The sequence below is a fragment of the Nelumbo nucifera genome, chromosome 2, assembly GCF_055504915.1.
Source record: "Nelumbo nucifera cultivar China Antique chromosome 2, China Antique-T2T, whole genome shotgun sequence".
Taxonomy (NCBI): Eukaryota; Viridiplantae; Streptophyta; class Magnoliopsida; order Proteales; family Nelumbonaceae; genus Nelumbo; species Nelumbo nucifera.
This window is the reverse complement of record NC_142650.1, coordinates 32,049,300-32,064,219: the sequence shown is the minus strand read 5'-3', so window position 1 is coordinate 32,064,219 and position 14,920 is coordinate 32,049,300. Positions and strand designations below refer to the sequence as shown.

At 36.5% G+C, this 14,920-nt stretch overlaps 1 protein-coding gene across 4 annotated transcripts; it reads left to right on the top strand.

Annotated features, from left to right (window-relative positions):
- Positions 1-278: 278 nt before the first annotated feature.
- Positions 279-12,667, top strand: LOC104603310 (BTB/POZ domain-containing protein At5g17580-like). Of its 4 annotated transcripts, none has more exons than XM_019198740.2 (8): positions 279-447; positions 536-614; positions 4,694-4,854; positions 8,018-8,087; positions 8,750-8,889; positions 10,522-10,595; positions 10,690-10,759; positions 10,861-12,667. In XM_019198740.2, the coding sequence occupies exons 6-8, from the start codon at positions 10,576-10,578 to the stop codon at positions 12,496-12,498; spliced, it is 1,728 nt and encodes a 575-aa protein (XP_019054285.1). In that variant the 5' UTR covers positions 279-447; positions 536-614; positions 4,694-4,854; positions 8,018-8,087; positions 8,750-8,889; positions 10,522-10,575; the 3' UTR covers positions 12,499-12,667. The 4 variants fall into 4 exon arrangements, with proteins under 4 accessions (XP_019054285.1, XP_019054284.1, XP_010265613.1 ...); XM_019198739.2 differs by having other exon boundaries at positions 8,018-8,118; XM_010267311.3 differs by lacking the exon at positions 8,018-8,087.
- The last annotated feature ends 2,253 nt before the right edge of the window (positions 12,668-14,920 follow it).

The window sequence follows — 14,920 nt, the reverse complement described above, 5'->3', positions numbered from 1 at the left end:
AATATTTTCTCAAAAAAAAAAAAAAAAACTTCATAAAAAATATTGCTTCTCATTCTCAGTGCTTCAAACGAACTGCATCCGTGTTTTCAGGTTGAAGCTTATCCAAACGCAACCTACTTCAATTTAAAATTGAAATAATGTTTTCCTTCCAATAATGACTGTTACATTCAAAACACGTGTCCTAGTTGGCGGAGTTTTAACATTTTAGAACACGTGTACACCTTACTGGGATCGCGTGCTCCAATAAAAGTTTGGCTTAAACTTTAAACTCTCTCGTTGCTTCACTTCAGACTTCACAAGCTTGAGTTGAGGCCTGAGGGTTCATCATCTCTTCCTTCAAACGTTCACCACTGCAACAGCAGCCAATCTTCCTCTTCTCTTGGTGCCCGGTGGATCTACTCTCCGTATCGAGAAGTGACGTTGCCGGATGCTACTATCCGGTTTGTGGTAATCGCAGCCAAATTTTCTTTTTCTTTTTTTTTTTTTTTCCCTTCAAACAAAGAAATACTCTTCTCATTTTACGTTTTCTTCTCAGACGATCTTACAGGTTTGGTTTGGACGGTTGAAACAAGTTCAGAAACTATTTGATCGTCGAGGTGCTTCTGTTGATATAGGTATGCATTCTAAACAGAGTGCAGTTGATACTTCTATCCGGTGTACAATCTGGAGTTTAACTAGTACATGCCTGTACTGTAACTACGTACCTTTGACAAACTAATGTTCAACTCAGAGAAGTCAAGAGCATGTTCCAGAAATCAAGTGGCTTCCATTTTGTTGATAGTGGTTGAGTTTTAAGACTCTCGATCATCTACGTGACATGGCCTCGACTTCTCACAGAAAAACTAGGATACATCAAAGTCAATTTGTTGTGCTCACTAGGTGTTTGACGAGACTCTTACCTGTCTTCGTTTGGTCTTTTAACAACGTCAGATAGTGCAAATAAGTCCATTACTCCATCTGTCAACGGATCATTTGGAATAACAAGTATACTATTAAAAGCAACCTAAAGAATCAGTAACTAGCATCCTCAACAAGAAACTTGAGATTATTTCGAATAGCTTCCTTATAGGCATGTTACCCTGAAAGTCATTTTGAGAATTGAGGTCCATAGCTAAGGTGAACTGGGTTTGATTTTTTTTTTGTCTTTTTGATATCTTTATCTTTCTCTTATCTTATTTTTAATATGTTGAAAATTGAAATGGGATGATATATTCTGATCTGAGAATTCATTGCTGTATCAAAGATTGAGCAGTTCCTAGATACTACAGCCTTGGTTGAACTTATATTTTGAATGGTTTTAGTGATTACTCCACAGTGGCAGATCCAGGACTTTGATCAATGGGGGAAGACATTAATAACAACAACTTAGTCATACCATTTGAATAATCAAAACAAAAATTGGGATTAAAACATTTTCACTTACTAAAGGTTGTAAAACACCAAGGAAAAGATCTCATCCCAAAAGGGGGAAATGCATCAACAAATTCAAGTGCATCCTTCAAGAATGAATAAGATAGAAGGAAGGATTCTACCTGGTTTGTCTCCTTGATTTCCTCCTCCACAGTCCAGCAACCCGTTCCAACCCTAAATTGGAAAAGAGAATAGATGGTTTTGGATGATCCCTTTAGTTCTCAGGGATAATGCTTGTAACATTGAAAGAAGATAATAGGGTATAGAGTCATGTAATTTCTCATTATTCCATTTCAGTTTTAGATTTCAAGTAGGTCCTAGTGTGTGTGGGTGTCATACAAGTCATTGTTGTATATTTGAGTGGGGGCAATTATAAAAAAAGGTCAAATGCCTTCTTTAACCACATGAAACTTTTCAAAATGTCAGTGGGGGCAATTGCCCACACTGACTTCTATATAAATCTGCCCCCTGTTACTCCAATCAAAATTCTTTATACTTTCATTGTTCTATGACATGTGAGAGCATTGTAGACCTATTCATTACATATGTTGAGTAAAGGCATGGGGAAAGATTCAGGTCAATCCAAAGTCGAAACACCATTCTTATTCTCAGGATCGCTCTTCTAAACTCAATATTATTTTGAGAATCTAAAATAGGCAAATGATTTTTTTTTTTTCAAAATCATTATAAGAATCATTTCTTATTAAAAATGATGCCAAATGGAGCCTTAGCTTTTCTCTCCATTTATAGTCTAAAATCTAAATGAATCCAAGTTACATATGGGCAGCAAGCATTCCCTCAGTGTTAGCAGAAAATTGATTGATCAAAACTTCATTAACCCAATTATACTACCTAATCTTCTAATCTTTTATCTTGGTTTTGGCTCTTCCTATCAGAGTTTTTCTCTCACAAGTCACATCTGTGAGGTTGTCTGTTTTCTTCTACTTACTGGTATCTCATGGTGAAGTCCTCGTGGATCATTTGGAAGGGAGTCTTTTGTTTTTGAATGATGTAGAGGAAGTATTCAGAGGTCCATTGCAATTAAAGTCCAAGAAGGATTTTCCTCATCTTGATAGTCCTTATGACTGGGGACACTATTGTGGCTCAAACTTACAGGAGATGAAAGTGCATTTTTTCTAATGGGGTGACTTTTTAATTCATTGCCTGGGTGTGTGTGGGCGGGGTCATTGGGGGAAGCATTGCTGGTGATGCTTTCCCAGTCACTGCTGTACCTGGAGTTCGTGAAGCCACAACTAGCATTGCCCAATATTTGATCCAAATTTCAAGCAACACTGTTCATGGTTATTTCCAATGCTTTCTTTAGTCTTTAGACCTGAAGATGGATACATTGTGGAACTGATTTGGTCTAGTTGGAAGATTCTATGGCATTGATAATGGGCTAGCTACTGATAGCATTAATTGTTTCATAGTTCTGTCAGGGGATGAGTTTGCTGTTGTTGAGTCTGGCGCCAGAATTGGAGAAGACAACTTTTCTGGCGATCTGTTTCTTGATGTTTCGATTTTTGTGGAGCTTAAACCAGGTAATTTGTGCCCATCTCCGTGGATACCTTGATCTTTGGAGTGCTATTTTTGAAGAGGTGGCGGTTACCATCTACAATTTTGAAAAACGGGCAAGGCACTTTAATTTGGTTAATAAAGATCTGGGCTGGTCAACACTGTTTTTACGGGAGGAGGTGTTTGGCTTCTTCTTGCCTCCTCTTAAATCTTCATTTATGTTTTGATTTGCCATGGTTGTGGGGTTTTCCATGGAAAGTTCTCCTTCCAAAAGCCTTAAGTTTTATTCCAGGGAGTCACACTTGCTGAAGTTAATCTCTATTGGAGGCAGTTGGTCTTCCATTTTGGCACCTCATCAACTTTGCACCGTTTGCAGAGGTTTCTTGAACTGTTCGCTCCCCCTGTTTGTGATTATCTGTTTAGTGTTCAGCAAGTTTAGTTTGATCTCTAAGGCTGTATTTTTTCTCTTTCTTGCTGTTTTTATTTCCCAGTTTGTAATCAGAGCATTTATGAATGAATTCTGCCTTTTAGCTTCAAAAATTCATGACGCTTACAAATTTGAAGCATTTATAACTTAAGCATTCTTCTTGTACCATACAATTTTGTCATTTTTCTTTATTTTTTGTTGTATGACTAGTATAAAACAAGTATGGGACAATTATATTTGTGTGTTTTGTTTGAGATCTTCTATCCTATTAGTAAGTTTTTATGCATTTAACTTGCCTTTTTTATTTGGCTTGGGAGAATAAATTAGGTCTGATTTGTGATTAAACAACACATCTACCTAGAAGACTGGGACCCACACCAACATAACTGTATTTTGTTTAGGACCTATCTGTGTGGAAAGTCTTAGAAGTCCTTTGGCTAGATTTTTTTATTTGAATTAAGTAACCAAAACCTACTATCTACCCTCCCACTAAGTCATCCTTCTCATCCATTATTTCAGTCTGAATCATGAATCTGCAACAGCCCAACTTCTCCATTTCTATGTGTTCTAAGGCGTTAGTTCATTTAAACGAGTATTAGAATCAGTAATTATACAAAATAACAAGAAGAGTATGAAGCTCACTGCAAATGGTTGCAATATGGACTTGGTGAACTGTCTCAGTTTACTGAACTCATTACTTGAACACAGGTTAGTATGTGAAATAGTATTTGACCACTTATGGTTGATGATTCCATTTATAAATAATTAATGAATTAAAAGTTATATGATGAGATCCAAGGGTCACTAATTTCGGCATTTTTCCATCTAAAGGAATCAAATGTTAAAAATAATTGCTAGAACCTATGCAAGAGCCATGAGGTGTCAGTTTAGCTGCTAGAAGATTGCACAAAAAATGAACAAGAAATGGTGATAATGAGTTGTCAAGTTATATGTTTATACTTACATAAATTATATACATTATTTGATATGATACATATAATATTTAGGTGGTGTTCTGCTCATGGTTCATTTGGATGTTTTACTATCTATTTTGTAAGGGGCAGATGGTTCACTCGTATGCTTATTTAGGTTTGATTGATTTGCTTACTTTTGTATTTATTTCTTTACTTTTTTTATCATGTGAAGAAGTTGAGGAGTGGCTGATATGGTAAATTGACAGTAATATTACTCTTTTAAATGTAAGATAAGAAGATAGGGAGTCATATTTCAACCCTCTTAAAACTTTTTCTTGGCATGTTGCTTCCTCTAATAAGTCTGTTTCTTGTAAGTGGTTCCAATTGCTGCATGTTTGATTTTGTAAGCTTTACATCTATGTTGCAGATTCAATGAATTGGAAGTGTACCACAGGCAGCAACCAGAATTCCTGCAACTGCACAAGCTTCAGTGGCACCTTCAACTGCACAACCATCAGTTACTTTAACTTGTAATTGTACTGAGAATACATCACACGAAGGACATAAGTAGTAACTAGTCAAAGAAGGGTAAGTATTGTCTTCTCAGTTCTCTTTTATCCTTTTAGGTCTCTGTCTTGAAAGATGCGACAAATGCTTGCCAAAATGAACATGTAATTGAAGAAGCCTGAGGAGTTGACCTTATTTGACAACAGCAGCAAAAGCTGTTGCTTCAGGAACTTCAACCCTCAACACAGACACAACCACACCTGTAGGTTCTGCCTTCCCAACAAGTTTCTCAAATACCAATGGCACAGCTTCAAAAGCAGCTATGCCATTAGCAGAAATAACAAATTGAGCAACCTTCCTTATCCTCTTAAGTCATTTATGTGCTACTTGGTTTATTCTAATATAAATTTTTTGGTTCATCTACATATAAGCAATGGTCTTATATGGAATATGATTGGTATTAAAGACATGCTGCCATTCATCTTGCTTTGGTTAATAAGGTCTTGTTATTACTATTCTTACTATTTCAATGGCATTTTAATCTGTAAGCTTCAAATTTACTATATATGCACATGCATGTATACATATGCCACTATGCATACAAATATATATAAATAAGGAATATGTGCATGGACAAAAGTTTAAGTGTTCAACACCCCAATTGGTATAAAAGCAAGACTTGTCTGTCCAGTAGCCTTTGATTTCCAGAGTGTAAAAGATTTTCTATCTATTTTATTTACTTGCACTTTCCACTTTAACTGGAACAAAAACTATCTACTGGACACTGTTATATTCACTTGTATGTATCTGTGAATGTCATATCTTGAATTCTTGGTTGTTCTTTCAATCACACAAATATCCCAGAGTAGTATTCTTTCTTGATAATTTTGTCATCTATTCAGAAATTTTTTCTTATATCAGTTTGCTGTTGAGCTTGAACTATACATTTCATACTAATTTTAGGTCTCAATTGGAATGATTGAATTTGGATGAATTGTATAAATCATAAAATTTACAAATTCAATAGTGGGATTTGAACAGTAACAATACGATATTTGTTGAAAAGGATTAAGACATAAGATTTGAATTGAAACCTTTGGTATTCATGATCTGAATCTTGAGTTCTGTTGTAAATTGTAAGATTTTGACAACCATGGTTTCTTGGTGAAAAATGCTTTAGTTGTGGTGGAGGATAATACTCTCATCCTTCTAGGTTTTGGGACAATTTATTTTCAAAATCCCGTTAGAAGTTTGAAAGGTAGCAAAAAGGGAAGACAAGATTCACAGGGATTTGTTCTTTCCAATTGACACCTATTGCATTATATGAAGGGAAATAGAAAGTTTATCTTGCCATAGGTGGCTGAATGTATTACGTGATCCAACTTGGAAAAAAGTGTTCCCAAATCTCCACTTATCATTACTTTCCTTGATGAGATTTTGGACTGTTAGTCTTACCAGCATTTAATGCTAATATCATTTCTACTTGTAAGGTTTCCAAATGATGTGACTCAATGGACCATCCCATTGATCTGGACCAATCCAAATTGTGGTTTGAGGAACACTAAAGTGGGAAGATTTATCCTGCCATTGGTGGGGAATGGATTATGATCCAAATTGCAAAAAATATTCTTAAAATTTCAATTATCATTACTTTCCTTGATGAGGCTCTGGACTGTTATGCCTGCTGGCATTAATGCCAATATCATTTCGACTTGTAAATTTTCCAAACGACATGACTGATCAATGTACCATCCCATTGATCTAGACCAATCCAAATTGTGGTTTGAGGAGCACTAAAGTTGGCTAGTGGTTGAAGGAACAGTTGCTTGGTGAGAGAGCCTTAAATTTGAATTAGTGTAAAATTTGGCATCTGGCCCTCTGTGATGGTCCTCACATGTAATGGTGAAATTATAGCACCTGTTCAATTACTCCTTGTGTGATCTTTGTTTTACAATTGGAGTTCTTATTTTCTGTTGACTCTTCATTAGCGAAAATGCTGATGACATTTCTTGATTCATTCAAGGCTTTTTGGCTTGGTGCTTCTAATTACCAAAATTCCCTTCAATTGATGCATGTTCTTATAAAAATCAGGAAAATTGTTGAGTTCTCATAAGCTTCTATCATAATGGAATATAAAAATTTCTAGTTTGTTCTTAGTAGTATCGTGAAGTAGTCTGAGGGTGGAGAAAGTTGGAGGTAACCGGACTTGGTACTTTTGGTTGTCTTGTGTGAAACTGTAGAATAGTTTTTATTTTCTTATACAACTTCAAGAAGAAATAAGTGACAACAATCCCAGAAATACTAATAATTCCGCCCTTTTGGTATCCCAGCCCACTATGATGTATCAAGACCAATGTTGTCAAAAGCTTACAATTTTATGATATGATTCACAATTTGAATCATGAATCCCAAGGGTTTTGTTTTGAATCTTATGTCTGAATCCTTTTTTGCAAAAATCTTGTGATTTTTTTTTGAATCCTATGGTTGATTTATAAATCTTACGACTTATACGATGCACTGTGTTTCAAATAAAGTCAATTAAGAATTAGTTCTCTACTTTGTTACGTTTTGTTTATATTTAGTTTTGTTATGGGAGACTTGTTTTAAAGCCCTTACTAAAAAAATGATTTATTTATGTTATTTAAGACCAAACATCGGGTTTGTTTTACATCATATGTAGGCTAGAGAGCCATTATATGTGATTTTTTTTTTCCTTTCAAGTCAAACTTGATTTATCATCTTAGGCTTCTATTGGACAAGTGTTAAAGTCTATTGTTTTAGGTATATATATTGTAGATATGGATTAAACATTTTTTTCTGAAAAGTAAAGCCATAGTGTAAAATCATCCTCTACATATTTAGCCTTTTAGTATATTTATAATTATTTTTTTGATAAGTTTGTAAAAAATATAAATAATCTTACAATTTACGATCCAGTTCATGATTCGATTCAATTCAAGTTTCTCTATAATTTACCATATGATTATGATTTTGAAAAAAAATTGATCAAGACAATTTTTATTAGTTATTGTGGATAATGATTTTGTAATTTCTATTATTTATTTGTAAACATTATTTGTAAAAAACTATTTATTTACAAAAAAATTATTTATTTGTAAAAATTATCTTGTACAAGGGCTCTTTTATTAGCCCTCTTTTTGTTTAGTTGTTTGGCAAAGCTCTCTCCTGCTATTTGTTCTCAATTCTTAATACAACACTATTTCCATCTTTCTCAAAAATAAAGGTAATTGTTGTTAACTGGACGCTTTGGCTTTTGAGGAACTTGGATACACATAGTTGCCAACAGCAACCAGGTCAGTTGTCGATCCCACTTGCTTCCAACAGGTATTTGGCACTAACCCTTTTGAGACTCTCCACCCTCTTATCTATCATCATTATTGAGCTCCTTATGTCTGCAACTACCACAGGGAGTTCAGGTTGCACAGGATAGGATGTGGGAAAAGCGAGTCTGCTAGTTATTTACTTTCTTCACATAGGATTAGGAAGATATGGGCTAAGGACTTTTAGTTTTTTGATCAGTCATAAAAAATGAGGATATATTCATGGAGTGATTTGTTTTTGTCCTTGACGTCTAGCTCATCAATTTGGTTTTGACCCAGCATTAAAAGAATAAAATAAAATAAAAAAAGGATTTCTTATGAATCTTATCCATCAATGATGGTCCTTGCATGGGATAGCCAGTTGATTGAGCATAACCTAGGTACTTTGCAAGCAAGAGTTTGGATGGCCTTAGCCAAATACTCTTGGGAATATCAACCACATTTTCTTAGTGTCCAAAAAAATTGATGCTTTCGATGGTTAAAATAGTCATCTGGTTGGAGCAATTTTCCTAGGATGTTCATTAATTTGGACATACTAGTGTTATTTGTAACCTGTTGCATATATGATAAAACTATAATTGAAATACTGCTCTTTCCCTTGTGTTTATTCTGATGGAAACTTTGTTTGTGGGCAGGAACTTGAAGTGGAAAGAAGGCATCTAAGGTGGCATACCAGCAGAGAAGTATCACCATAGATTCAAGTGGCATTTCCCTCAAGTTCCAAATGGTTATCTGTATCACCTGATCGATTAATATTAATTAGTTAGTCCACACGGTAATCATTTCTCTTAGATCTTTCTGTTGTCATTACCAATTAAAATCTTTGATCTTTCCTTCTCTGCAGCGTGGTTATTGTTATGGATTTAAAAATAAAGCATCAAACTGATGAGATGTATATAGTCTTGTTCATGTTAAACATATTTGGTGTGTGTGTGTGTGTGTAATAAGGGGTGTGAGGGGGGTTGTCAATGGGTGTTCAAACATCTCTTATGTTTAAACTTCCCTTGCTGGTGAGATGTGCTGCCTCCTAATTTGTTATACAGTAACAAATTCAGAAAAAAAAATGCAATACAAAATCAGATTTAGAGTCTTTTCTTTTTGTGAATTTTGATAAATATCACCTGATTGGTTTCCTATCAAATAAATAAATACCACCTGATTGATTACCACTTTTGTGATACCAGTTGATTGGTTACAAGCTTTTCTGGTATCATAGTTGAACCCTTTTGCAAAAAAAGGTAATAAACTTTGCTGAAATAACAAAAACAGTTGTGTTTAGGGAATAATGTTCAAATTGGTGAGTAGGAAAATAATTAAAATTTTTGGACAAAATTAGCACTGAAAAAGGAAAAAAGTTTGATGGCTTCTTGTTTAGTAGCAGATGCACATAGAAATGGTTTCTACATTTTCCATTGTCTTTGTGACAGTTCCATTACTTTGTAGAGTGATTTTGCAACGATATTTATATGTCATTTCTCAACCAAATTGCTTCATGTTCTTGTTCCAACTTCCAAGCACCCCAAACGCTTCATCTGCATATTTCTCCTCTTCCACTTTTTTGTTGTCTGATCTTTTCATTTGATCATGACAATATAGTCATCACCATTGAAACTGATATTACCTTCACTGGTTACAAGTTTAACCAACCTTCCTGTTCTGTTAAAAACATCCCAAATGAGCTCCTTGGCTTCTTCATACTTACCAGAGACATGGAAGTACACCATATGAAAATTGTTGTGGAGTCAAGATACAGATAAAGAAACTTTTCTCTCACAAAGATGGTACAAATAGTAAAGACCATTTCTATCTACATCTGCCACTAAACCCGTGCCTATCCAACTTTCTCCTTTTTTTTAAAGTCTAATTTTGTCCAAAAAAATTAATTATTTTCCCATTCACTACTGATTTGAACATTATTCCTTAAACACAATTAGTTTTGTTGATTCAAAATGTTTATTACTTCTTTTTTTTTTTCTGGAAAAGGCCCTTGAAGAAAAAACGTTGAATCTGGTTTTCTGTTGCATTTTTTTTTGCTGAATTTGTTGTATAACAAATGAAGAGGCAGCACATCACATTAAATGCAAGAAGTTAACATGTGAAACAATGGAAGGCCCATTAACAACCTCCCTCTCTTGCCCCTTTTCTGCTTCCACTACTGTTGTTGCTGTTTCCTCCATCAGCCAACAGCTGCCACTCTTGTTATTCTTCTTCTTCTTTAACCACTTTGTTATTTTAAACTATTAGCCTGCAGATTTCATATAGGAATCTATTCTATTTGATTATTTACTAGTATTGATGATTCTAAGCTGAAGTGAAATCAGGTATCCTTTCTGAACTCACGGCAACCAATCTAGAAAAATAATTCAGAAGACAACCTCTTTTATCCTTGTTTCTTTGGTGGTTACAGAACGACTTCTGCTTTCCTACTTCAAATTGAAAATTCAGAGAAGAGACCAAGAAAATGTCCATGAAGGAGGACGGGTATCTCTCTCTCTCTCTCTCTCTCTCTCTCTCTCTCTCCACATCAATTTCATGCTCTCAATGCTCTTTAATTTTTAACATCTTTGGATTTCAGTCTTTTAATTGCTTCAGCACTGTCAGACGTGCAAATTAATGTGCATGGAGTCCACTTCCGCTTGAAGAAAGTAAGGAACAAACACTGAGACGGCCCAAGAATATTTCACTACTTATATTTATTTGTTTTCTTCTGCATATGTAATTTTTTGTTCATTTCCTTTGTTCATAGAAACTTCTTGTTGCAAAATCTGCTAAACTTGCTAAATTACTTGAAAAAAATCAACATGAAGATATATCCCACTTGCTCCCAGACATACCAGGTGATTCTCAAACATTCGAACTTGCTGCAAAGTTCTTCTATGGTCATGAGCTGAACTTGTCTGCCGAAAATGTCATCCCACTTGCTTGCCTTGCTCATTATCTAGAAATGACTGATGATTTCAGCCCCAACAATCTTTACGATAGATGTCTATCATTCATGGAACAATGGGTTTTCCCCAGCTGGAATGAATCCATCAAGGCTTTCCAAAGCACGGAACTTGTTATTAGACAAGCTCTAGAACTTGGCCTGATAAATTCTTGTTTGGATTCCATTGTATCAAAGGCAATTTCTAAACCCGACCTCCTTGGAAAACCAATCAAGAATCCTATGGATGGTGACAGTGGGGATGGAAAAAATGGTTATTATCCAAGTGCAAGAAGAAGGCTTTATGTCCCTGATTGGAAACAAGATCAGTTGATCACATTGACACTCCAACATTATCTGTTTGTCATGACTGCCATGATTCACAAAGGGATTCAATCAGAATATATCACAGGTTGTCTTCTCCGTTATTTGGAGAAGTGGGTATATTGTGTGGTTGGAGGGGTAGGCTTGCCTCTTCATAAGAAGAGGGAGGTTATTGAACAAGTGGAGAAGTTATTGCCTGATGAGAGGGAACTAGTACCTTTCAAGTACTTGTCTGAAATGCTACGGTCAGCAATCACCTTGCAAGCTAGCTTAGACTGTAGAAATAGACTTGAAATCAGGATGGGGAAGAAACTAAATGAAGCCACGGTTGTAGATCTCTTGATACCTTCTCAAGGTTATGCTAGGGAAGAGAAGTACGATACTGAGTGCATTGGAAGGATTGTGAAAAGCTTCTATGCCAATTATAATTCATCAGATTCAGCAGAGTTAGTTGGAGTTACAGAGCTCATTGAAGAATTCTTGTCTGAGGTAGCAAGTGATGTGGCTTTGAAGAAGGATACATTTATATCACTGGCAGAGATGGCAATTGCGACATCATTGGGAATTCAACGAAACACTGATGGAATATATAGAGCCATTGATATTTATTTGGGCAAGCATGGGTACCTGACAGAGACAGAGAGAGAGGAGGTATGTCGGGTGTTGGATTGCCATAAGATGTCTCAAGAGGCACGTGAGCATGCTAGACAGAATGAACGGTTGCCACTGCGAGTTGTAGTACAGGTACTATATGTGGGACATTTGCAGCTGCGGGATGCAATCGCAAATGGTGATATGCTGGATTCTTATGGTAGGTGTCAGAGGGTGGAAGGTGGAGAGAATGCAGTTGTTGGGGTGGACAGGGACAACCATAGTCAGGGTACTGCTGCTAGTGAGGAAGAGCTGCTAAGAGCAGAGATGAAAGACATGGATGATAGGGTAATGGAGTTGGAGAAGGAGTGTTGTAGGATGAGGATAGAGATGGAGAAAAGTGGTGGTGGCAGTCATTCTGTAGTGAAGAAGAAGGGAAGCATGTGGAAGCAGCTGAAGAGGAAATTTGGTTGCATCAGAAACAGCATGCATGAATGTAATTGCCAGGTAAAGAAGAAGAAGGTGCATCCAAAGAATTGTGCCTAATTAATCTGTAAGCCTTCTAACTTCATCCTAGTCATGTGCAGCTTCTATCTGGATTTCTTTTCAGTTTTTCTCCTTTTTGAGGCTTAATCAATTATTGGTTGTTTAGAGATCATCAAATAAAATTTACTTCCGGAAAAATTTTGAAAAGGAAAAATAAAATGTTGATACCTGGATTGTGGCAAGTTCAACAGGGTAACTATATTTATACATCAACATAGGAGCAATGATGAGAAAGTGCAGAGTGGCGTCATAGTTCATTAGTAGTCAATAATCACCCTATCCTGTATTCTGCAATGGTTTGCCTTTGACTACACGGGCTTTGTGGCTAATATTATTAATAATCACCCTTGCACCCCTCCACTAATTTTCTGTCAATTTCATTGAGAGAGTATTCACGTGACATTTGAAACTTTTCAAAAGCCCAACTCATAATCGCTTGCTCTTGTACATCAAAGAAAGTGATGTCAAGCTTATCTTCACTCTTCAAGGTGGGGGCAGAAGTCAAGCTCTTATAGCTCTTAAAGGTCGTGTCTTTGGATTCAGATGAATCCAGTAACTAATACCTTCCTTAGTTCTGGAAATCAAGGCTTTGACTTCACAGATTTGTGACTGCTATTTTTGTTTAGTAAAATGTAATGCTGTTAGAGGCGCTCATTGTTCATATCCCAGCAGCGAGCTAAGATGGTAAATTCTGTTAATGTTTCCATGGGTTGGCTCCCTTCGTTTATAGTGCAAATTTCATCTGCATTGCTGTAAGTGTGCCAAGTGCAAATTCTGCTTTATTTTTGTTTGTTTGAGATGAAGATCATTATTTCTTAAGAAGAATATGAAGTGATATGGTCCTCGCTTTATATGAAAGAGAATTGAGGATAACAAGAGATTTTGCATCAGTTTGATGGTCTGATCATCAGCTCTCAACCGAGTCCTACAACTCTGCTGTAAACAAATAGTAAATAGATCAAGGATTTGTTATGTGACAACCTTACTTCTTGGTTTCAAGTAAATATCCCTTTCATCCTCTCCAATCCACCCAGGAAAAAAAAAAAAAAATCACCAGCAAAGGATCTAACAGAGGGAGAACCTAACCAATTCCTAGCAACATTCTTAATATATTTAAGCATTTTGGGCATGCATGCACAATCTGAGGTCCCTACATTTTCAGGGTCCAGCTTGGATTTCAGGCTTCATGATTTATGTGATCCTGGGCAAAGTGTTGGTTCTGGCTATCCAAGATTTTGGGAAGGTAGGACCGATACAGACCTAAAATTTGGCATCCCTTCTCTGACTTATCTGATATGGGTATGACTTTAAATGTCAGGAATAACCTAGTTTGGTTTGGGCTTTTAGTGATGTCTCAGCCCTCAGGTAATACGGGCTTGGACTAATAGAGCTAAAGCCTGGTCCAACTTGACCCCGGCCCAGCTTTTGAAAAATAAAAAAACAAGTACGAGTATGTCTGGCATGCACACAATGTTCCTAGGAGTGTTCATCAAAATCTGAAAAGCCAAACCGAACCAATGAAACTGAACCGAAAGTTTGGTTTCATTTAACCAATATGAAAAGCTGGTGATTAAAATAACTTACCGATGTATATAGAATTCATATTGTATATTTATTTATAGGGAAAATTCTTCATAGGTGTTTATACTTTAGGTCGAGTGTCAATTTAGTATCCAAATTTTAATTCAATTTTCATTTTGCCATAATTTAGTACCTATCATTATCATTAGACTATCAGTTATGTATATCACGTGACTGTGATTTTACGTGTGATTTAAGATTTTTTAAAATATCAAAATTACCCTTGAATACTGTTCATCGTCTTCTTTCTCAAGAAAAGTTCAAACATACTATTCATCATCTTTTTTATCAAGAAAATAAATAGAGTGGTGTCCGGTTCCACCCCAACCGGCCAGACGGCCATCCACCACCAGCCAGATGTTTTTCACCCCAACAAACAGAGTTGCAGCAGTTTTTCACTGAAAGGGGTGCTGTCGCCATTGCATATCTGAACCGGCGAAAAACGTGCAGTGGTGGATGGCGGCGACGGCACCCCAATGAATAGAGTTGCAGCGGTTTTTCGTTCAGAGGGGTGCCCATCATCGTTGCAGATCTGAACCGGCGAAAAACGTGAGGTGGTGGATGGCGGCGATGACACCCCAACGAACAGAGTTGCAGTGGTTTTTCGCTGAGAAGGGTGCCATCGCCGCTGTAGATCTGAACCGGAAAAAAACGTGCGGTGGTGGATGGCGGCGACGGCACCCCAACGAATAGAGTTGCAGCGGTTTTTCGTTGAGAGGGGTGCCCATCATCGTTGCAGATCTGAACCGGCGAAAAACGTGAGGTGGTGGATGGCGGCGACGACACCCCAACGAACAGAGTTGCAGTGGTTTTTCGCTGAGAAGGGTGCCATCGCCGCTGT